The 24,228-nt window shown below is 42.5% G+C and overlaps 2 protein-coding genes across 2 annotated transcripts in view; one reads left to right on the top strand and one right to left on the bottom strand.

Moving 5' to 3' along the window:
• Nucleotides 1-24,228, bottom strand: part of LOC136863713 (uncharacterized) — a 562,466-nt gene that overhangs the window by 357,053 nt on the left and 181,185 nt on the right. The window lies entirely within an intron of this gene.
• Nucleotides 1,390-2,549, top strand: LOC137498621 (uncharacterized). Its single transcript, XM_068226479.1, has 2 exons — nucleotides 1,390-1,972; nucleotides 2,251-2,549. Exons 1-2 carry the CDS (start codon nucleotides 1,654-1,656, stop codon nucleotides 2,547-2,549), a joined length of 618 nt encoding a protein of 205 aa, XP_068082580.1. The 5' UTR covers nucleotides 1,390-1,653.

Below are 24,228 nucleotides of genomic sequence, written 5' to 3' on the forward strand. Positions count from 1 at the left end.
GCAGGAGGAACGAAAGAATAAATTAATTATATTTATTGTTATTTGTTTTACGTCGCACCGACACAATAGGTCTTACGGCGAACTTGGGATAGGAAAGTGGCCTTAATCAAGGTACAGCCCCAGGATTTGCCAAGTGAGAAAATAAGCCACAGAGATACCGAGATGTCCACAGTTGGGATGGAACCCCTATATCCTGAAGCCAGGATTTAACTCATATGTGACCCAAACCGCGTAGCGAACTCGCTCGGTAGATAAATAGGCTTAATATGAAAGTGAGAGTAAAAAAGAAATTTGTATCTTATGTATAGGTCTGTGTACTGAATGTTCCAAATGAAACATCTGCCTGGCATTCTCGGTGATCATAAAGATCCAAAAGGAAAATATATGTATTACCTTTCTTGTTTACGGACTCACCATCCTAATATGTAGGCTTAACATGAGTGCAGTCAAGAGCAGCCGTTGCTGCTGGATAATTATACTTTCTGCAGCTCTGGTTTGGTAACAGCAAATTTTTTATTATTTTGAGGAAATGCAATTCACACTGCAGCTTTAGTCACAAAATAACGTACATAACCTCAACAATAAGTTTACTCAGTTTTTGTTGGGTAAGAAGTCCTCTATGCCACATTGAAATCCAGGGTGACCTAACAGTCTTAAAAATGCGTTTAATTTAACTATATTCTAAATAGCACCTCTTGTTTTCCTTGTCCAAATATATTCAATTTTGAAAAATGATACAGACTTAAGATTCTTAGAATTCACATGCCCATGTCCCTCCTGAAAACAGTTCCCACATTATTAATAAACCCAGCCATTTACATAATACGTTTAAGAGCAATAAATCAGTAAAAGCTCATACCTGAGACACATAGCAGCCCTACTCAGAACAGTCTGGGAGATCGTGGGTTCGAGCCCCACTGTCGGCAGCCCTGAAGATGGTTTTCCGTGGTTTCCCATTTTCACACCAGGCAAATGCTGGGGCTGTACCTTACTTAAGGCCACGGCCGCTTCCTTCCAACTCCTAGGCCTTTCCCATCCCATCGTCGCCTTAAGACCTATCTGTGTCGGTGCGACGTAAAGCAAATACCAGAACAGTCTGAGATTATACTCAGCAATCTGAGAATGCAATCTCTTTTATTCATACCACAAATGAGAATCTACTCTCAGACGGTTCCAATTGTGAGTTTATACTACACCACCTCCATGACATGAGTATATACTCAGCTAGTGAGTACATTCTCATGAACTTTATTCTTATGAAGTGGAGTATATACTCAGAAATAATGAATATATACTAAATACTCATGTTTATTCATACCACCCATTGGGTGGTATGAATAAAACCTGAGTTCTTGCTCAAATTATATACTCATGAGCATGAGCATTTAGTAGGAGTATATTCTCAGCCCAAGTAGTATGTACTCCATTTGGTAAGAATAAAAAGGTTCTCCTCTGATGGAGCAGATACTCAAGAGCACCGCCATGCAGATCATTCGAAATCGAGTAGATGCTCGTGTTCTGCGTGATCGTCAACTGTTCGCTCTTTCCTTCGCTACATAACCTCAACTGCGTATACCGTACACATACACATAAACAAACCGTGCTCGTGAAGTATTCTCCGTGTGTTTAGTGTAGCGTGTATTTTTCCTCGCTATGGAAACTGTTTCTCCATTAACTTTCGCCAGTATTTTGCGGGAACATGCTGTACTTTTTAGCAAATCTCAATTGCCGGCGGTTCGGAAGGAAAAATCCGAATCGTTGGAAGCAGTTCAGAAAAAGCTGCAAGCCATGTGCGGCAAGAACTTGGAGACGACCACCATAACGAAGAAGATTAATAATATGAAAATGCGAGTTAAGCAGAAGTGTGATATTAATAAAACGGGAAACAAAAAGATCGTTCTCAAGGACTGGGAGAAGATTATTTACGAACTGCTGGAAGGGGATACCAATCCAACAGTGACAAGAGTTCCAGGTATGTCCTCAAATTATATTCGCGATTTATTTTCTTGAACGGGTTTATAAAGGTTGTAGAGGTATTTTGTGTACCAACAGTCCGGATTTTAAGGATACGATATTTCTATTCATTGTTACTTTAGGCCAATATGAACTTCACCCAGGCCTTTGGTTCACTGTACCCGGGTTTGAATCCTGGGATGTTAGCTGCATTTTATTCATTAATTGAATGTGAGGAAACTATATACAACTCTAAATTATATAGGTGACTTAAAACGAATTTTCATTTTTTCTTAGGAGCAACTGTGGTTGGAGTAGATCTGGATGTATGGCAGGAAGTAGAACCAGACAACCTTCCTCCACCTATAGTGGAAGTAGTAGTAGTAGAGGAAGGGGAAGAAGGAGGCATCCCTAAAGAAGTCGTGAACTCCCCACCTATATCCACCCCTAAAAGGAAACGAAGTATTTTCGAGGAATACGAGACGGAAGAGACAAGAAATTTCACTAACGTTGAACTTCAGCGCTTGGTGCTACTAAAACAATTAAGAGTGTTGGACTTGAAGGAAAAAAAGTTGAAATCTCAAATTGTGGAATAACAAACTTGTATTGTTTTTTTTAAAATATAACTTGTTTTGCTTACATGTTTGATATTTGGTAGTGAACAATAAGCAAGAGTGACACTGGTACTTGCTGCAACTCAAACACCTTGATATATTATCTCTGCCAATTCATTTCGCCTAGCTTCACCATTCCACCTGATATTTGCAGCAGCTGCCATGTCATCCTCATTTCCATCTTCTAACCTTACATTGCCACCTAATGGTTGTAGTTCAGGGTCCTCATCCTGTAAGTACTTGGCAATATTGTGCAACACACAGCAACAAATGATCAGTTTTGGCACTTTATTTAAAGATAGGCGTACTTTGTGCTGAAGAATTGGGAAACGTTGTTTTAGTTGCCCAAAACATCGTTCGATCACAACTCTTTCTTTGGTAATGCACCTGTTATAGGCAATTTCTTGAGGTGTTTGTGGATTTCTGAACGGTGTCATAAGCCAAGGTGCAATACCATAGCCACTATCCGCTAACAGTAAAGCATTTACCCTATTCAGACTTACTGTTGTCTGGACAGCTGAATTTCTCCAGACTCGAGAATCATGCACAGATCCAGGCCATGATGCATCGACACTGGTAAAAACTTCCTTGGCATTGCACGTTGCCTGTACAGTAATACTTGTATAACCTTTCCTGTTTACATATTCATCACCATAATGTGCAGGCTTATTAATTCCAACATGAGTGCAGTCAAGAGCACCTACCGCTGCTGGAAAGTAGTACTTTTCCTGCCACTCTTGTTTCGCAACTTCAAATTCCATATCTGTTTGAGGAAATTTTATCCACACTGCAGCTTTAGCCATGATGCGATCCATAACCTCAACAAGATTTTTAGACACAGTTGTTTGGTGGATTCCAAGATCTTCTCCTATGCCACACTGGAATCCTGGGTCACCTACCAATCTTAAAAATGCTTTTAATTTTACTATGTTTTTAACAGCACCACCTCTTGTTTCCAGTTTCTCCGGTCCAAATAAGTATAGGTTTAACCAGTCCACATTAACTTTGGAAAAACGATATAGACTTTTAAAATTATTAGAGTCCACATGTTCACTTCTCTCCTTGTAAATTTTTCCACGAGGCACCACATTATTAATAAACTCAGCCATGTTATTTCTCCTCAGAAGCTAAAAATTGGCATATACTCAAGCTTGAGACAACTATCAGCCATACTCAAAACAAAGTGAGTATATACTCATCAATCTGAGAAGGTACTCCCTTTTATTCATAGCACATATGAGAAACTACTCTCAGACTCTTAGGAAGGTGAGTATATACTACACCATCTCCATAACATGAGTATATACTCAGCTAGTGAGTACATTCTCAAGAACTTTATTCTTATGAAGTGGAGTATATACTCAGAAAAGTTGAGTACATACTATATTCTCATTTTTATTCATACCACCCATTATATTGTCGTGTCATTATATTATAATTCTGCCATTAAGTAAGGTATGTTGTAGGTATTAAGGTAACTCCCAAAAGACTTGTGACACTAAAGTAAGCATTGGAATGGTGTAATATACCTGAAAACGTTTTCTAAATGCCTGTGAAGGCGTATTTGTGTTTTGCCTGAAAATGTGTGACACAGTGTTGTAGGATCTACCGCAATGTGGGTATTTACAATTAGTTAAATTATTTCTGCTGCGAAGTAGAAGTGAATTTCAAAATGGCATGATGGCTGCTATGTGGTTGAAATGGTACAGGCAGCTCTCCTTCATTGCGGGTGTACCTGAAAAGAGCTGCACCACCTTAGGATGAGGATTCGAGTTTACCTTTTTATTTATTACCTTAAGTTAAGTTTGTTGTTTACAATTGGCTTTACGTCGCACAGGCACAGATAGATCATATGGCGACGATGGGAGAGGAAAGGGCTAGGAGTGGGAAGGAAGCGGCCGTAGCCTTAGTTAAGGTACAGTCCCAGCATTTGCCCGGTGTGAAAATGGGAAACCATGGAAAACCATCTTCAGGGCTGCCGACCGTGGGTTTAGAACCTACTATCTCCCGAATACTGGATACTGGCCGCACTTAAGCGACTGCAAAGTTAAGTTTGTAAATAAGTTAAGGAAAGGTACATGTTGTCCTAGAAAATACAGCAATGTTAACGTCTAGGGCAAAACTAATTATATTTAGTATAGTATCAGTTAAATAATAATAAAAGGAAAATGTAATGCATGTATCCAACTTGAACGAATTGCAACAAAAGAGTGCTCTCTCCCTTATTCCCGGATGATCCGGAACTAGGGGATGAGAGTATTCTATTCTGTGTTATTCTATTCTATTCTATTCTATTCTATTCTATTCTATTCTATTCTATTCTATTCTATGTTACTTAAGACACGAAACATATAATTATTTCTTTTATCCAGTTGTCCTGAACAGGGTGGTGTCAATACGATAAAAAAAATCCGTGCGAGTTGGCCGTGCGGTTAGGGGCGCGCATGTATGACCTTGCATGTGGGACATAGTGGGTTCAAACCCAGCCCTGAAGATCGTTTTCCGTTGCTTCCCATTTTCACACCAGGAAAATGCTGGGGCTGTACCTTAATTAAGGCCATGGTCGCTTCCTTCCCACTCCCAGCCCTTTCCTCCCCCATCGTCGCCATATGATCTATCTGTGCCTGTGCGACGTAAAGCCAATTGTAAAAAAGGAAAACCGAAAAATTTCTTCTTTCTCTGAGCAGGAACTTCGAGAATAAGGGAGTCTGCCTAGACGAGTCTTTAGGTGTGCTTGGTTCGATTCCCCGTCAGGAAGATTTTTTTAAGAAACGAGATTTCCATTTTTCGGAAGGCACTTTGCCCTGTGGTTAACTCAGCTTACACAAAATGATGAGTACCATACCAGGTTAATACCTGGGTGTATTGGCTGCCAGGCATAGCGTTAACCCCTCTATCGCACTTAGTGCCGAGGAAGTCATTACCTTCCACTCCACCAAGGGCCGCAATAAGCTGTACGGAGATGGCTTTGCTTTTTATTTCTTTCTTGTCTCTATGATCTGCGTCTTATGTCGTGCTGGTAATTAATTAAGGACTATTACTCTAGGTAATAGTATATAATGTAAACGAATATGAATTACAGCACAGTTATCTCATCTTTATTCCTGAAATACGGCAAAACCTTCTTGATCAATTTACACTTTCAATGAAATGCGTAGGTTTAAACCATTTGAACCTCATAAATATAGAAACATTAATAAGAAATTGATGTTAAATTCCTCTCTAGTGCGTCATTGGTGTGAAAACTTGAATGCCGTATTGAGCTTCAAGAGTATTAATTTCATGATTTGTTGTTCATGTATTTATACGAGTATGAGATAGCTTTGATCACCAGCTCCGTAACCATTGTTATTGTGTAATCAGTTACACCTAGGCTTAAAATTGATGTTTCTGAGACTGGCACAAGGTAATTTCCCGATATTTTCTTATACAACCCTAGCAATAAACTAGACTCATGAGAGTTGCAGTGAGTGTTAGGGTTCGAACCTCAGGTTATTCGTAGTCTTAATACGGAACTTATCTTATCTATCCGAGTCCTGATTTTTTTTTCGTGGAGAAAACGTACATCTGCTCTAGGTTGGGTCGGGAATAGTATATATAATTATAATTTCGTGTGGCTATTTCTAGCCGCGTGCAGCCCTTGTAAGGCAGACCCTCCGATGAGGGTGGGCGGCATCTGCCATGTGTAGGTAACTGCGTGTTATTGTGGTGGAGGATAGTGTTATGTGTGGTGTGTGAATTGCAGGGATGTTGGGGACAGCACAAACACCCAGCCCCCGAGCCATTGGAATTAACCAATGAAGGTTAAAATCCCCGACCCGGCCGGGAATCGAACCTGGGACCGTCTGAACCGAAGGCAAGTACGCTGACCATTCAGCCAACGAGTCGGACGGTCGGGAATAGTGAAAACACATTATGAAATGGATGCCGAGTGCCTCAAAAATATACTGTCATACTACGTTCTTCTACAAATTAAGGCTGTTGGTTTGTGAATAAAAAATTAATATTAGCTAATGCATATTAATGAAGTTATCGAAAACATAGATCCCAAAACCGAAACCCATGGCGCAACAGCCCCGAAAAGCCTTGGCCTACCAAGCGACCGCTGCTCATCCCGAAGGCCTGCAGATTACGAGGAGTCGTGCGGTTAGCACGAGTCCTCTCGGCCCCTATTCTTGGCTTTCTTGACCGGGGCCGCTATCTCACAGTCAGATAGCTCCTCAATTGAAATCACGTAGGCTGAGTGGACCTCGAACCAGCCCTCAGATTCAGGTAAAAGTCCCTGACCTGGCCGGGAATCGAACCCGGGCCCCCGGGTAAGAGACATGCACGCTACCCCTAGACCGCGGGGCCGGCTCGAAAACATATATAGTTTGTTCTTATTTTAGAAGTTCAACATTTTTTATTTATGTGTTTATTTATTAACACTTTCTGCGTTAGATGTGGATCATTTATCAAATGAAAAGTAGAGGATAAACCACAGAATTAAGTGGAACGTTTAACTTCTAGGATACTTTAGTGAAGTTTTAATGAAAGGTGTTGTTTTATTGTTGTACTTTTTTGCAATGGAACGTTTAACTTCTTGGATACTTTGGTGAAGTTTTAATGAGTGGTGGTGTGTTATTGCTGTATTTTTTGCAACATAAGGTATTATTATTATTATTATTATTATTATTATTATTATTATTATTATTATTATTATTATTAATGTTATTTGCTTTACATCCCACTGACTACTTTTACGGTTTTCGGAGACGCCAAGGTGCCGGAATTTAGTCCCGCCAGGGTCCTTTTACGTGCCACGAGGCTATCGTATTTGAACATCTTCCAATAACATCGGCCTGAGCCAGGATAGAACCTGCCAAGTTTGGGTCAGAAGGCCAGTGCCTCAAACGCCTGAGCCACTCAGCCTTGCATAAAATGTTATTAAAATTAATCGAGAAATCTCCTTTTTCAAATTTAAATATATTTCGCCCACACCATCAACACAAAATTTAATGAACTTTAATATGGTTAAGTTGTTTAAAAAGAATTAATCTGCCTGAAATTACAGATGATCTATAATTCAGAATAACTGAGGTCGATAGCTGCAGTCGCTTAAGTGCGGCCAGTGTCCAGTATTTGGAAGATAGTGGGTTCGAACCCCACTGTCGGCAGCCCTGAAGATGGTTTTCCGTGGTTTCTCATTTTCATACCAAGCACACGTCAATTAAGGGCATGGCTGCTTCCTTCCCATTCCTAGCCCTTTCCTTTCCCATCGTCGTCATAAGACCTATCTGTGTCGGGGCGACGTAAAGCGACTTGTAAAAAAAGGTCCAGAATACTACAACAAATTTATCAATTAATAGTCTAGAACAATTATGAACAAAGGAAATACAATATGAATACAAAAGGAAATGCGGCGCACTCATTGTGTAAACACGAGGATGAATATCCTGATATGTCTCGATATCCTGATGGATTTCTTTAACCCTGTGAGGGCAATGGCATGGATGACATCTTCGACGATTCTGATGCTGACACCGCATTTAAAGACACGGTGCATAGGTTTTTCTGTTACATCATTCTTCGGTAGAACGTTACAAATAGGCCTACGGTTAAAGGTAAAAGTATAAGACCAAAAAGACAAAGACAAAGACACCTCCGTACAGGCCATGAAGGCCCTTGGAGGAGTGGAAGGTAAAGGCTTCCACCATTGTTAACCGCGGCACTCGATGGGATAGAGTGGTTAGCTCTAAGCCCGGCCGCCTTTGCCCCCAGGAATTAACCTGGTACTCATTTTTGGTGTAGGCTGAGTGAACCTCAGGGCCATATGCACCTCCGGAAGTGGAAATCTCGTTTCTTAAATTTTACGACTTCCTGATAAAAGTATAAGACCACTTAATATAAAACTGAAAAAAGAAATACATAGGTTTAATTATTTTATTGCCCGGCTCTTTGATTGAACGGTCGTCGTACTGGCCTTCGGTTCATAGGGCCCTGTGTAACGGTTCAAATCCCGTTACAAGGTGATATCTGTATTATTATTATTATTATTATTATTATTATTATTATTATTATTATTATTATTATTAGTTTATCTGTGAGATTACTATTATTGTGTTATATATATATTATTCAATTCAATTCTGCAATGCTTGTCGCTTGCGTGATTGTAGTTAAATGTATGCTTATATACGTGTGTGTAGATTAACACTAAAAACATGTACAGTGAGAATTGTTATATATCAGATGTTGGATATGACATTGCTACATTGTGCAATACTCATCATCATCATCATCTGTTTACCCTCCAGGTTCGGTTTTTCCCTCGGACTTAGCGAGGGATCCCACCTCTACCGCCTCAAGGGCAGTGTCCTGGAGCTTCAGACTCTTGGGCGGGGGATACAACTGGGGAGTATGACCAGTACCTCGCCCAGGCGGCCTCACCTGCTATGCTGAACAGGGGCCTTGTGGAGGGATGGGAAGATTGGAAGGGATAGGCAAGGAAGAGGGAAGGAAGCGGCCGTGGCCTTAAGTTAGGTACCATCCCGGCATTCGCCTGGAGGAGAAGTGGGAAACCACGGAAAACCACTTCCAGGATGGCTGAGGTGGGAATCGAACCCACCTCTACTCAGTTGACCTCCCGAGGCTGAGTGGACCCCGTTCCAGCCCTCGTACCACTTTTCAAATTTCGTGGCAGAGCCGGGAATCGAACCCGGGCCTCCGGGGGTGGCAGCTAATCACGCTAACCACTACACCACAGAGGCGGATTGTGCAATACTGCTGAAGTAAATGCAGAGTCATCGCTACGTCATAGCTACGTCATTGTGCTTATTTAGCGATGCGCTCAGTTTCTTTGAGTAACCCAGGCCGCCCCGGGCTATTTCACCATTGTAGGTAACATTTGTCGCGAGGTGGGAGTAGATAATAGTTATTTCTGGAGATTACGTAGGTGCGTCAACCTAACGTCTATATAAGGTGGCTGCATATTGTAGCGTCAGTCATTATTCTACTGGAAGGAGAGGCCACAGTTGGCCATTAAGTGAACGAGATGGAGTGGCCTCAGTCAGTCAACGGGAGTCATTAGTTAGACGGAAGGTGAAGAGAGAAGAAGTAAAGTGGATGGGACCAGTGATGGAGTCATAGAAGGATACACTTGCAATGTAGTCATATTATACAGACTTACAAAGAAGTCATATGATATGGAGAAGAAGCAGTCACATGGATACATCACCAAATTAGGCCTGACGCATGTACAGTAAACACCAGATCTAAGGAATACGTCGTAATTACACTCAAAGTGTTGAAGGTACAGTCAAGTGAACCAGAGAGGGATATATTTCGTATAAATTGTTAAATGTCCGGTCAAGAAGAATTCAAATTCATGCCTAGTTTCTTTCAGTTGCAATGTCATAATTTCATATTCTCATCTGTGTTATCGCAACAAGACTTACTATTTTTTCTATACAATTTAAAGAATATATTTTGTTCGATCAAATGAATTCATAGTATTATTGTCCGACTCGTTGGCTGAACGGTCAGCGTACTGGCCTTAGGTTCACAGGGTCCCGGGTTCGATTCCCGGCCGGGTCGGGGATTTTAACCTTAATTGGTGTCCGCCTCCGTAGCGTAACGGTTAGTATTATTAGCTACCGTCCTCGGGGGTCCGAGTTCGATTCCCGGTACTGCCAGAAATTTAAGAATGGCAGGAGGGCTGGTATGTGGTTGAAACGGTACATGCAGCTCACCTCCAATGGGGGTGTGCCTGAAAAGAGCTGCACCACCTCAGGATGAGGACACGAGTTTACCTTTTTTTTTACCTTAATTGGTTAATTCCACTGGCACGGGGGCTGGGTGTATGTGTTGCCTTCATAATCATTTCATTCTCATCACGACGCGCAGGTCGCCTGCGGGAGTCAAATGGAAAGACCTGCACCTGGCGAGCCGAACCCGTCCTGGGATATCCCGGCGCTAAAAGTCATACGACATTACATTATAGTATTATTTCAATGACAAAAATAGGTAACCTCAAATTAAATGGGGAAACCGAATGCCAACCTCCTTTTCCCAGAACTTATATGGCATGTTGTCAAAAGTAAGCTTATTACCCCACACCCTAGAGATGGTCAAGATTATCATTCTATTATTGCTGCACTGAGTTGTAGCTGGCGCCCTTCAAATAACGTACTGTATGTGTAAGTAAGCAGGTAAGAACTAAGTGTGAGTACAAGGTCCAACGATTGTGTATTTTATTTAATAAATATTAATTTTCATATTTTTCTATTTAAATGCAGTTTTAAGGGCCCTTTACACGCTCAGACATTTACACAGATCTGTCTGTACAGACCGTGTTTGTGCAGACAAGTCGTTGCGTGTAAATGAATCACCGACCGTAATTTTGGTCTGTACTGCGGTCTGTGTTCGGCCTGTGCAAAGTCTGGCGGAGTTTGAATTAACACAGACCACGCGCAGGCAAGTCTGAGCGTGTAAAGCTTTCGCAGACAACGCTGCAGACAGATAGCACAGTCCTTCTTCTGGGAGCGTGTATGTAGTGTTGTACTGTAGCCTAGTGTTTGCTCTCAATACAGGAACAGCTATGAGTGAGTTTACTCAAGATTCGCGTAATTGTACCCGTACATTTATGATTGAATTCATAGAACTCTATAAATCATTGCCTAGTGTTTGGAAGATCAAGAACAATGAATACAGTGTCCGGAATGAAAAAACCGCGGCATATGATGTATTAGTTTCTAAACTACTGTAACATTTCCTTATCACAACTTGTCCATCTATCACGACATTAACATTAAAATTAAGCCTACTAACTGTTTACACCCAATCTTGAAATTGTATTTTAATTAATTAATTAATCGATTCATTCATTCATTCATTCATTCATTTTGTCCTAGATGTTAACAGTGTTATATGATCTAGGACAACATGCAGGCCTATTTTAACACTTCGTGAGTTCAATTAGTGCTTCATGTCACAATTCTGTACCTGATCCAGTTATACTACAATTACAACACACATTGTGAATGACTGCATGAATAGATAAATGAATGAATGATTGCAAGATTGAATTGTATCCATGCATATTTGCATGACCCAATAAATACCGCTACTCTTCTCTCCCTGTCACGGATAACCACCAGCTGAAAAGAGAGCCATTGATGGATGAATGAATGCACTCAACTTACAGGTACAGAACTCCAGCACTGAGGAAGGAACACGCAATCTATTTTACCTAAACAAAATAATGCCTCTGAATTTTCACCTTTAAATATTTCTCTCTTAGTACTTCATATATAGCACGGCATGTTTCCGGAATGATGTGGCTTAACGATGAAGGAGAAACTATAGCAGAAAATTTAAGGTCCGCATAGTTTCTTCCCGTTGCCAGAAACCTCAATGTTACTACAAGTCTTTCTAAAGTGCTTATCGATTCTCTCATTACACTGTCACCTCTCCTTATATACTGTGTGACATACTGCAACAGCACTAAGAATGTCTTTTCGTCCATTCTCAACTAGTTAAACCAGTCATCTTTTTCCAGTTTTAACTCCTTCAAAAGATCAACGTGCGAAAGCGAAACGCCTTTAGAAGCGTCTTTTGTCCACCTTCTACGTTGTGATTTCTTCCTCTTTTTAATTTCCGAAATAACAACACTAGACAGAAGTACCACTTTGTAAGTTAATTGACTTAATCTGGCCATGGTCAGGAAATACTACCTGCGCTCGCCTCGATTAGAAATATAGGACTGTGCGAAAGCTGTACAAATGGTCGGAACGTGTAAACGCAGCGTGAACAGTGCAGACCAGATGTGCAGACGGTCGTTGCAAACGTTGTCTGTGCAGACAAGTCTGAACGTGTAAAGGGCCCTTTATATATCTTAAATTCTGTAACCGAGTCACGAACATCTACACCTGGTTCGATTCCCAGCTGGGCCTATGATTTTAACTGCGCTTGGTTAATTCCTTTGGCATGGGGATGCATGCTTGTATTCGCCTTAATACAATTCTTTTCATATGCATACAACATACCACACTGACAACCAGCACAGAAACACGCAATAGTGAATATACAGTAATCATCCACGTAGGGTTAGTGTCAGGCAGGGCATTCGGCCGTAAAAATGGGCCAAATTCACATGAAGTTCTGACCCCAATTGATTGGAAAAATTGCCGTGAAGGAGATTTTGTTATTGTATTATATGTATTTAGGCAATATTCTGCAAATGTCGAAATTACTATAAGGACGAAGAAACGTAGATTCTGACGCCTAAAATTGAAATATTTTAGAACATCACAAATGAAAAACATACAATTTCTGGCTTAAATATCCTTTTTCAGTATAACATGTATATTCTATTTTGTTTTATGCAATTTTGTTCCCTAGTATTTTAGCCTGATTGGGTAGTTTTGAATTCAATAGTGTCCCTCAAGTCTTAAAAAGCGAACATGTTAGTGGCTTTGGGCAAGAGTAGTCTATGGCTGTTACGCGACACCTACAAGCACATTACTTACGACGCAGTTTTCAATGTCACTCCCATCAGTTTGGTTGACATGAGCGACAAATAGGTCACACAATATGAACAAAGGGGCGCACTATGAACGTTTCCTAAAGCCTTGACCGTATGTAGTTTTGGTATTGATTGGTGAGTCAATAAAGTATTTTATTGCCAGGAAATGAACCGCGGTATAGTCTTACAATGTTGGGTCGTCGTTCATAGTTGATCGAGTACTGTTCCAAAGTAGTCTAATCTTCTTATCCTCACACACAACATTCCACACTACCGCCGTTCCAATTACACGCAGGTTCATACAATATGGTGCCAGTAAGGACAAAAGACGCCCCGAACAAATAACATTAAAAATAAAAAATAATAAAATAAATAAGTGTTCCACAATAGGACTGGGAAGCTGAATCGCTCGAATATTTGGGGTTCGAATCGTGACTCCGCCTGTGGCTGTCCTGAGTATGGTTTACCCAAGGATTTTTCTACATTCAGTTTAAAGAATGCCAAGATAGTTCCAGTTTTCAAGTTCTGGATCCCTATCTCAAACATGGACTTTCATATCTAGTCAAAAATCATTAAGATATTTTTCAAGAAACCAGACAATATTAACGTGGTTTAAACGGAAGTGCGTCCTAGACAAGAATCGTCTCCTGGTTTTGAGTCATTAATACAGTGTAATGTAGGTCTATGATATGTAGCGTTAGCATGTTTGCAGAGATAATATGACTGCAACTTAACTCAGAATATCAGACTGAATAATAATAATAATAATAATAATAATAATAATACCGGGCGAGTTGGCCGTGCGGTTAGGAGTGCGCAGCTGTGAGCTCGCATCCGGGAGATAGTGGGTTCGAACCCCACTGTCGGCAGCCCTGAAGATGGTTTTCTGTGGTTTCCCATTTTCACATCAGGCAAATGCTGGGGCTGTACCTTAATTAAGGCCACAGCGGCTTCCTTCCAGTTCCTAGGTCTTTCCTGTCCCATCGTTGCCATAAGACCTATCTGTGTCGGTGCGACGTAAAGCAACTAAATAATAATAATAATAATAATAATAATAATAATAATAATAATAATAATAATAATAATAATAATTTTGTGACCGGGCGAGTTGGCTGTGCGGTTAGGAGCGCGCAGCTGTGAGCTCGCATCCGGGAGATAGTAGGATCGGATCCCACTGTCGGCAGCCCTGAAGATGGTTTTCCGTGGTTTCCCATTTTCACATCATGCAAATGCTGGGGCTGTACCTTAATTAAGGCCACAGCGGCTTCCTTCCCATACCTAGCCCTTCCCTGTCCCATCGTCGCCATAAGACCTATATGTGTCGGTGCGACGTAAAGCAACTAGCAAGAAAAAAATTGTGTGGCTACTGCTAGCCTGGTGCAGGCCTTGTAAGACAGACTTAATGAACATGCAGTATGTCACTTTCCTGTTCGTGAAATGAAAATCCACAGCTTGTTTCCAGTCATTCGACCGGGTCAGGAATGGAATGAATGAAGCCCCATTTAGCGGTGATGATAGGAATTGTGCCGGCTGCCGAAGCCTGTCGCACTCCACTGGGGCAATGATTAATGGATGACAGATGAAATGAAGTGATATTGGAGAGTGTTGCTGGAATGAAATATGACAGGGCAATCCGGAGTACCCGGAGAAAAATCTGTCCCGCCTCCGCTTCTCCCAGCACAAATCTCACATGGAGTGACCGGGATTTGAATCACGGAACCCAGCTGTGAGAGGCCGGCGCGCTACCGCCTAAGCCACGGAGGTTGTACTTTCCTATTCATATACAACCCATTTCATTATGAAGCGTTGCATGTGCCTGTATAGTTATGGAAAGTATTAATTTAGAGTTGTGTGTCCTGAATGTAATAACAAGACGTAAGCACTCAATGCACAAATACTTTTGAGTGCAAATAATTTCTGTTTACACAAATAAACTGTATACACTCCAAAACTTCAAGTCACTTTGTTATTTGTCTGTCTGTCTGTTAGGTCATCAGCCCAGAGGCTGGTTGGATCCTCAAATAGCACCACCAAAGGTTATGCGGTTATAAGGAAACCGCAAAAACCAATGGCAGCACCTAAATGAGGCGTACTAGGCAAGACGAGGAGTGAGGTAGTTTGCCATTGCTTTCCTCAATGGGCCAGAAAGTGCTATTGCAGCACGACTGACCCTATGAGCAACACCTTTCATAACACTCAGATGCACTAGTCGTGCTCTGAATGTCATTAGTCAGCACCACCCATACCCCAGCAGCTTCCATATTGTCACAGCCATGGATGAGACTGGGACTTCGGTGGAAGCTACACTTTACTCTGGCCTGTGCCAAGAGATGGGTACAAAAGTACTGTATCCTTCAATAAATGGCAGCAGGCAAACTTTGTTATTTATATACTAGTATAGATGGCTTCATCCAACAACATTGAACGGGGTATACTTAAGTAGGTGTGGTGAGAGGCGAAGTGTTGCTGATTGTGTTCGTCTGAGACCTGTGAGAGTGCTGGTAGAAATGGGCAAGGGTAAAGAGCTTGGCTATGAGCTGTAACAGACAACTGTCAATCTAGCGCTTAGAGCAGGCCTTTCCAACTCGAGCACTTAGTGCTGGGGCGCACCAGCGCTGCACTCAGCAGCACCGTTCCACTCCTTCCCCACCTACTCCACGCAGTACATTGTTTTCTACATCAAGAACAATTATGTGCAAACAACTTTCTCTGTTGGATACTGTGTCAAAATGTGTAAATTTCTGCAGAAAGCAAGGTTTGTACTATCGGCAGTTGCAATAATTTTTAAAAGATCTCGAGGCAGAATGTAGCGACATTCCCTTTTATTGTATTGTGCGCTGGTTAAGTTGCGCGAAAGTGCTAGCAACCTTCTCTGCAATAATTGAAGAAATTGCTCTGTTCATGGAGATGAAAGGTTCTCCACAACCAACTTTGCGGAATAAACAATGAGTAGCTGACCTCGCTTTCTCGGCGGACATAACGTCTTATTTGAATGATTTAAATATTTAATTGCAAGGGGGAAACACATTGATTTGCACCATGTGTGATAGAATTAAGGCTTTCAAAATGCAGTCTTTGTAATTGAAAAGTCAGCCTGAAGCCGGAAATTTTGACAATTTTACTTCATTAAAATTATTACATTTGTCTACTTACGAAAATCTTAGAGATTATCAGACTTCGTTACAGATTTTGCACTATGGCATCTCAACTTGAAATATTTATGACCCCATTTTCAGCGCGTCCTAAAATATACCATCATATTTCCGAACAGGGCTGATAAAACTACAGTGCAAAGCAATCCTAAAGGACAGGTACTACAACTACAACGGTGATTTAATGTGCTTTTACGAAGCTGTTCCTGTTCATCCACAAGAATTTCCCAGACTTCATGCACTTGCCTTAAAATTTACGTCAATGTTCGGTACAACTTATGCATACGAACAGATGTTTTCAATTCTGAATTGAAATAAATGTAGAACCAGGACTTCTCTGTCTGGTGTTGCCTTAGAGGCTGTGCTTAGAATTTCTAGTGCCAAATCAATTGTACCCAATATTGGTAAATTAGTTGTCGCAAAACGATGTCAACATTCGACTTAAACGCTAAATGTACATTAAGGCAAATGCAAAGTATGTATAGAATACATTGTTTGTTTATGTGCTCACAGAATTGTTATAAATAATATTGTTTTCGTAAGCTATGCGCTGCCTTGACGACCTGTGGTTGTGCCTCTGCCACTTCTCCTCCTTCCCCCACCACCTCACCGGGGCCACAGCACAGCGCCGGGACTGCTGCCGGGGCCATGAGAGCATTTCAGTTGGAATCACATGGCTTAGAGGGTACTCCCTGCGAAAAATAGGACTCATGGTGAAGAAAAGGCATGTCACTGTTCAATATGTCGTGAATTAAGTTTATGTACGAAGGGCCAGTGAAGAATGTGCCAAGAAGACCCAAAGAAAAGAAACTAAGACCAAAGCAGAAAGACTTATTGTGAGGCGAGTGAAATCCAACACTCTCATCAACGCTGCGGGCAGAGCTGGAAGCTGCTACTGGGAAGGAAATGTGTAGGCATACTCAGAAGGTCCGGCGAGTTTTACATCGACGCGGTTACCATGGCCGTGTACCAAGGAAAACGCCCTGTGTTAGTAAGAAGAACACCGGGCGAGTTGGCCGTGCGGTTAGGGGCGCGTGGCTGTGAGCTGTACCAGCTTGCACTCTTGGTGCTGGAGCTTCTTCAGGCATACGAAGCAAAAGTTTTCCTCTTCGTCGTATCTCTTTTGGCAAGGTTTCCATGGTGACGCGGTGTCTTATTGCTGGTTCCATCAGTTCAAATGCCAAATCCTTCTGAAATTGCCTACGGCTGCTATTTGCATCATTCTTGTTGGCTATGTAAATGTTGATAGCGTTCACAACCGCAACATTCATAACATGAAAAAAGATTGTTAGCGGCCACCTACGGGAATTCCTGGACACGTCAAAATGTCTACTCACTTTACCTGAAATGTCCACTCCACGCTTAGTCTCGTTGTATGTTGTGAAGATACAAGGCGTCTTCTCATCTCCGGTGTCACCATCAATTGCCTTGTTGTAGTGCATGGTTGATATAGCACACACTGCCTTGTTCTTCTGTGGAACATAGGATAAAAGCATACACTTGTCTTGAAATTCCAAAAGGCTGGTTTTAGGTTCCCTATCTTTGTTCGGCAGAAAACATTCAGTAATCTCCGGTTTATTATATTTTTTCAAAGTCCCTACGTAAGCAGAGATTTTTGCAAAAGGATTCTAGCTAGTGGGATCGTCGAGAAGAAATTATCCGCTGTTATATTTCTGCGTGACCCAACTATCGGTTCAACTAGACGACACACGAGATCATTTACCTTGTTGCTCTTGCGAAACGGGCCGTTTGGCTGTTGCCCTTCATACACTTCTAGATTAGTGGTATAATAGTTGGATGAAGACACTAAGGCATAAACCTTAATTCCAAATTTGGCGAGTTTCTTTGGCATATATTGCCGAAATGGGCATTTTCCACGAAAGGCCACAAGCTGTTCGTCTATGGTAAGATAATCGGTCGGTTTTAAGGCATTAGCAGAGTTTGAGCTGAATTTGTCGAGAATTAGCATAATAGCAGCTAACTTACCCAGAGCTCTACGTGGTTCTCTGCCACGTATGTCATCAAATCTTAAACATCAAATTAGGAATCTGAATCGATACTCACTCATCGTGACATAGATCACCTCACAACCAGTCCCACAACTATTGTCCCAGAGCTCAAACACATTACGCTTGCTTGATTTTAAAACACCGCACTTATACATAATGCCTAGCAGAGATTTGATTTCCAACTCATCTGTATATTTAGCATCTCTATCTCTGCTAAATGTATTTCTTATCTATATATATGTTTGTGCATGAAACTGCATGTCGAATCATTTCATCATCGATAAGACACGAAAATGACGCTAATGGACTTGTTGTATGTTTTGCACTTCCTTGAGACCCAGAACTATGAAAAGCCGGTATTATGTTGAAATAGGGTGTTCTTGAAGTTCGTAGGACTAAGGGTTCTAAATACCAGCGAAATGGTTCTTTCCTTTCTCTATTTTCTCTACCAATGTAAAAAAAAAACCTACAACCTGTTTTCCAGTCATTGACCGGGTCAGGGATGGAATGAATGAAGCAGATAAAGGCTATTAGTACGATGGGGTCGCCACTCCCAAAGTGATTTATTAATGACTGATAGATGCTATGAAATGAGAATGGAGAGTGTTGCTGGAATGAAAGATGACAGGGAAAACCGGAGTACCCGGGGAAAAACCTGTCCCGCCTCCGCTTTGTCCAGCACAAATCTCACATGGAGTGACCGGGATTTGAACCACGGTATCCAGCGGTGAGAGGCCGACGCGCTGCCGTCTGAGCCACGGAGGCTCCCTACTACCAATGTAAAACTCACTCATAAATATAGTTGTTGAACATATGTTGCCCCAACAGCAGGCTGTATCGGCGCGGGTTCTTCATTCTCTTCTTCTTCTACTATTGGTCCTGGTGTGTCCTCAGTATCACTTTGTTCTGCAGTTTCTTCTACAAAATCCTCCTCTAGTTCGTCTTCATCCTCAACACCGAGCACAATTTCATTATCACTTTCTGCCTCCTCATTCGCACTTGCTCCCTGTCACGTTCAGACATTTTCAATTGTATATAATCACTGAATTGTCAAAACGGACATGGAGAGAAAAAAATACACGTGAGAATTACGAAACACTAATGGTACGCGAGTGGTCACGCTATCTACAATAGTAGAACACTACATTGTTGTTCAGCTCAAGCTGAGTACGTGACAGCTAAATGCGCGAAACTGCACTGTGGTACGTGGAAGGGTGTGGGGGGGGGGGGGAAGGTACAGGTGTTGCCAACCACTCAGGGATGGAAAAAATATTGACCTGTTCTACAATTTTAAAACACTGCACATATACTGCAGTGTTAAGGCCACGGCCGCTTCCTTCCAACTCCTAGGCCTTTCCTATCCCATCGTCGCCATAAGACCTAACTGTGTCGGTGCGACGTAATGCCACTAGCAAAAAAATAAGAAGAACCGTGCTGCAAGACTGCTCATTGCGAAAGAACACGTAAACAAGAGCCAGGAGTTTTGGAATAATGTCATCTGGTCCGATGAAATTAAAATCGACCTGTTTAGTTCCGATGGTGCCCGCGGGGTGTGGAGAAAGGCCAATACGGACAACGATGTGGCCAATACAATTCCCACGGTGAAACACGGAGGTGGATCGGTTATAATGTGGGGGTGTATGACGGCACAAGGCGTCGGGAATATTCAGTTTATTGAAGGCACCATATAGCCTACAAAGTAGTGTACAATAATATTTTGAAGAACAATGTTAAACAAAGTGCTGAAAAATTGGAAATGCTACCGACCTACGTGTTTCAATAGGATAACGATCCCAAACATACCGCTGCTCTGAACAAGGAGTGGTTAATTTGGAACGTTCCAAAACAATTAAAAACACCTCCCCAATTTAACATTTACGGGCGATTTTGAAGTCTAGGGTTCACAGTAGAAAGGTTTCATCCAAAGATGAGCTAAAACGAATGGTGACCCAAGAATAGTACAGTATCAGCCATGTAACGTGTGCGAGGCTAGTAAATTCCATGCAGCGTAGGTTTCAAGCTGTCATTAATGCCAAAGGTTACTCCACAAAGTACCAGGATTGGTGCTATGGTTCATTTCATTCATATGTTTAGTTGAAGAACTGACATCTGTATGAATAACAATGTGACATAGGAAAACGTCATGTTTTGTTATGTTCTCGAGTATTTTGTACTGTATGTTGTAAAAAAATTTTTTTTTTTTGCTAGTTGCTTTACGTCGCACCGACACAGATAGGACTTATGGCGACGATAGGACGGAAAGACTAGGAGTGGGAAGGAAGCGGCCGTGGCCTTAGTTAAGGTACAGCCCCAGCATTTGCCTGGTGTGAAAATGGGAAACCACGGAAAACCATTTTCAGGGCTGCCGACAGTGGGGTTCGAACCTACTATCTCCCGCATACTGGATACTGGCCACACTTAAGCGACTACAGCTATCGAGCTCGGTGTGGAAAAAAATATTTTTGTATGGCATTATAAAGAAATCTACCAGAAATACATTTCTTAAAAGACAATTACTATAACATCCATTTGAATGTCCAAAATATACTGCTTTATTCACAATATGAAACTGTATGAATAAGAAAGTGACATACAGTACTTTATAAGACCAGTAGAAAGGGCATGGTAACAGAGATTGGAATAACAGACGATATAATACAAGACAGAACAACTTTCAGAAGATTGATTCACAATTTCAAGGGTTTCAAGGAGGAGGAGATGAGGAAAAGTAATACCATACGGACACAAGAGAGGAGTCAAGTGAAAGGATGAAGAAATATTGAAAGTCAAGAAGAGAACGATCAAGACGAATGCACAGTGTTATTTTTCGTGGTCCTTAGATGGCCAAAATGCTTTTTCCAGATTTACAGTATTAATGATCATTGCTGCCTGCTGTCATTTCTTGATGGATGCAGTACTTTTGCATCCATCTCTTGGCACAGGCCAGAGCAAAGTGTAGCTTCCACCGAAGTCCCAGTCTCATCAATGTCTGTGACAATACGGAAGCCCCTGAGGTATGGGTGGTGCTGAGTAATGGCATTCAGAGTACAACCAGTGCGTCTGAGTGTTATGAAACGTGTTGCTCATAGGGTCAGTTGTGCTACAATAGCACTGCCTGGCCCATTGAGGAAAGCAATGGCAAACAACCTCACACCTCGTCTTGCCTAGTACGCCTCATTTTGGTACTGCACTTGATTTTTGTGGTTTTCCTATAACTGCATAGCCTTTGGTGGTGCTATTTGAGGATCCAACCAGTCTCTGGGCTGATGACCTAACAGACAGACAATGCTCAATGACGCAGACGTTTGAGGTACTTGAGAATAATAAAATTAATTACCCTATCTTACATGATTTTTTTCGTTGCGATGTTCCGTAGGGTAAAGTTTAAGACTGTAACTTATGCCCCGGATATATATCCTCTTCCACAATAGTCATTATATTGCCCAACCATTTGCTCTATACGCAGAAGATTTAGAGAATTGGATTTCTTGATAGGATGACGAGTGAATACATGACTTGCACGCAGTTGATTTATTAGAAGCGCATTGTCATTTTGATTTTTTCAATTGGCTTTACGTCGCACCGTCACCGATAGGTCTTACGGCGACGGTGGGACAGGAAAGGGCTAGGAGTGGGAAGGCAGCGTCCGTAGCCTTAATTAAAGCACAGCCCCAGCATTTGTCTGGTGTGAAAATAGGAAATCACGGAAAACCATCTTCAGGGCTGCCGATAGTGGGGTTCGAACCCATTATCTCCCGAATGCAAGTTCACAGCCGCCCGACCCTAACTGCACGGCCAACTCACCCCGTGGACATAATTTTCCACGGACTACAACGAAAATGGACGTACTGGAACCGAAGATAATATATTATAATAACGATTTAAGTGAAGTACACGTAAAACAGTTAGACTTTGTAACATATTCATCATTGCACAACAGCCATACACCTGACGTTGCTATTGCGTAATGTAATGACACGATATGATTGTGGCTACATAAGATAAGAAATGGGTCCAAGCATAACACTCGCTTATTCCAGAGTTGTTGTTCATGAAGTTATCACATAACATATTATCAGTTAATTAAATGGTTTCTGGTTAATGCTCCGTGACTACTCGATCGATCTTAGAAATAAAAGTACATTTGCAACATCACAAGATCTCTTCATTGTTAAATGTTTGCATAGTGAAAGACTTCTATATATTCTTCCTTTCTCCAACAAATGAATTGAAAATACACTGACTGACAGAGCAAATGCAACACCAAGAAGGAGTGGTCAGAACTTTATGCCAATTGCAGGGTAGACTGACGTCACTGAGGTATGCTCATGATGTGAAATGCGCCGCTGTGCTGCGCACGTAGCGAACGATAAATGGGACACGGCGTTGGCGAATGGCCCACTTCGTACCGTGATTTCTCAGCCGACAGTCATTGTAGAACGTGTAGTCGTGTGCCACAGGACACGTGTATAGCTAAGAATGCCAGGCCGCCGTCAACGGAGGCATTTCCAGCAGACAGGCGACTTTACGAGGGGTATGGTGATCGGGCTGAGAAGGGCAGGTTGGTCGCTTCGTCAAATCGCAGCCGATACCCATAGGGATGTGTCCACGGTGCAGCGCCTGTGGCGAAGATGGTTGGCGCAGGGACATATGGCACGTGCGAGGGGTCCAGGCGCAGCCCGAGTGACGTCAGCACGCGAGGATCGGCGCATCCGCCGCCAAGCGGTGGCAGCCCCGCACGCCACGTCAACCGCCATTCTTCAGCATGTGCAAGACACCCTGGCTGTTCCAATATCGACCAGAACAATTTCCCGTCGATTGGTTGAAGGAGGCCTGCACTCCCGGCGTCCGCTCAGAAGACTACCATTGACTCCACAGCATAGACGTGCACGCCTGGCTTGGTGCCGGGCTAGAGCTACTTGGATGAGGGAATGGCGGAACGTCGTGTTCTCCGATGAGTCACGCTTCTGTTCTGTCAGTGATAGTCACCGCAGACGAGTGTGGCGTCGGCGTGGAGAAAGGTCAAATCCGGCAGTAATTGTGGAGCGCCCTACCGCTAGACAACGCGGCATCATGGTTTGGGGCGCTATTGCGTATGATACTACGTCACCTCTAGTGCGTATTCAAGGCACGTTAAATGCCCACCGCTACGTGCAGCATGTACTGCGGCCGGTGGCACTCCCGTACCTTCAGGGGCTGCCCAATGCTCTGTTTCAGCAGGATAATGCCCGCCCACACACTGCTCGCATCTCCCAACAGGCTCTACGAGGTGTACAGATGCTTCCGTGGCCAGCGTACTCTCCGGATCTCTCACCAATCGAACACATGTGGGATCTCATTGGACGCCGTTTGCAAACTCTGCCCCAGCCTCGTACGGACGACCAACTGTGGCAAATGGTTGACAGAGAATGGAGAACCATCCCTCAGGACACTATCCGCACTCTTATTGACTCTGTACCTCGACGTGTTTCTGCGTGCATCGCCGCTCGCGGTGGTCCTACATCCTACTGAGTCGATGCCGTGCGCATTGTGTAACCTGCATATCGGTTTGAAATAAACATCAATTATTCGTCCGTGCCGTCTCTGTTTTTTCCCCAACTTTCATCCCTTTCGAACCACTCCTTCTTGGTGTTGCATTTGCTCTGTCAGTCAGTGTATAATAGTGAAGTTTTTGCACGAAAAATAACAATCGTTCTTATTATTCGAAATCAACGTATCGTATCGTACGTGATCTGCTTACCCTCCAGGGTCGGTTTTTCCCTCGGACTCAGCGAGGGATCCCACCTCTACCGCCTCAAGGGCAGTGTCCTGGAGCCTCAGACTCTGGGTCGGGGGATACAACTGGGGAGGGTGACCAGTACCTCACCCAGACGGCCTCACCTGCTATGCTGAACAGGGGCCTTGTGGGGAAATGGGAAGTTTGGAAGGGATAGACAAGGAAGAGGGAAGGAAGCAGCCGTGGCCTTAAGTTAGGTACCATCCCGGCATTTGCCTGG

This window comes from Anabrus simplex, chromosome 2 (assembly GCF_040414725.1).
Source record: "Anabrus simplex isolate iqAnaSimp1 chromosome 2, ASM4041472v1, whole genome shotgun sequence".
NCBI classification, from domain to species: domain Eukaryota; kingdom Metazoa; phylum Arthropoda; class Insecta; order Orthoptera; family Tettigoniidae; genus Anabrus; species Anabrus simplex.

Excerpts from the sequence above, each read along its gene's own strand:
- LOC137498621 (XM_068226479.1), top strand. The coding sequence starts at position 1,654 with ATGGAAACTGTTTCTCCATTAACTTTCGCCAGTATTTTGCGGGAACAT. Across the intron at positions 1,973-2,250 it reads AACAGTGACAAGAGTTCCAG|GAGCAACTGTGGTTGGAGTA; the intron begins GTATGTCCTCAA and ends ATTTTTTCTTAG.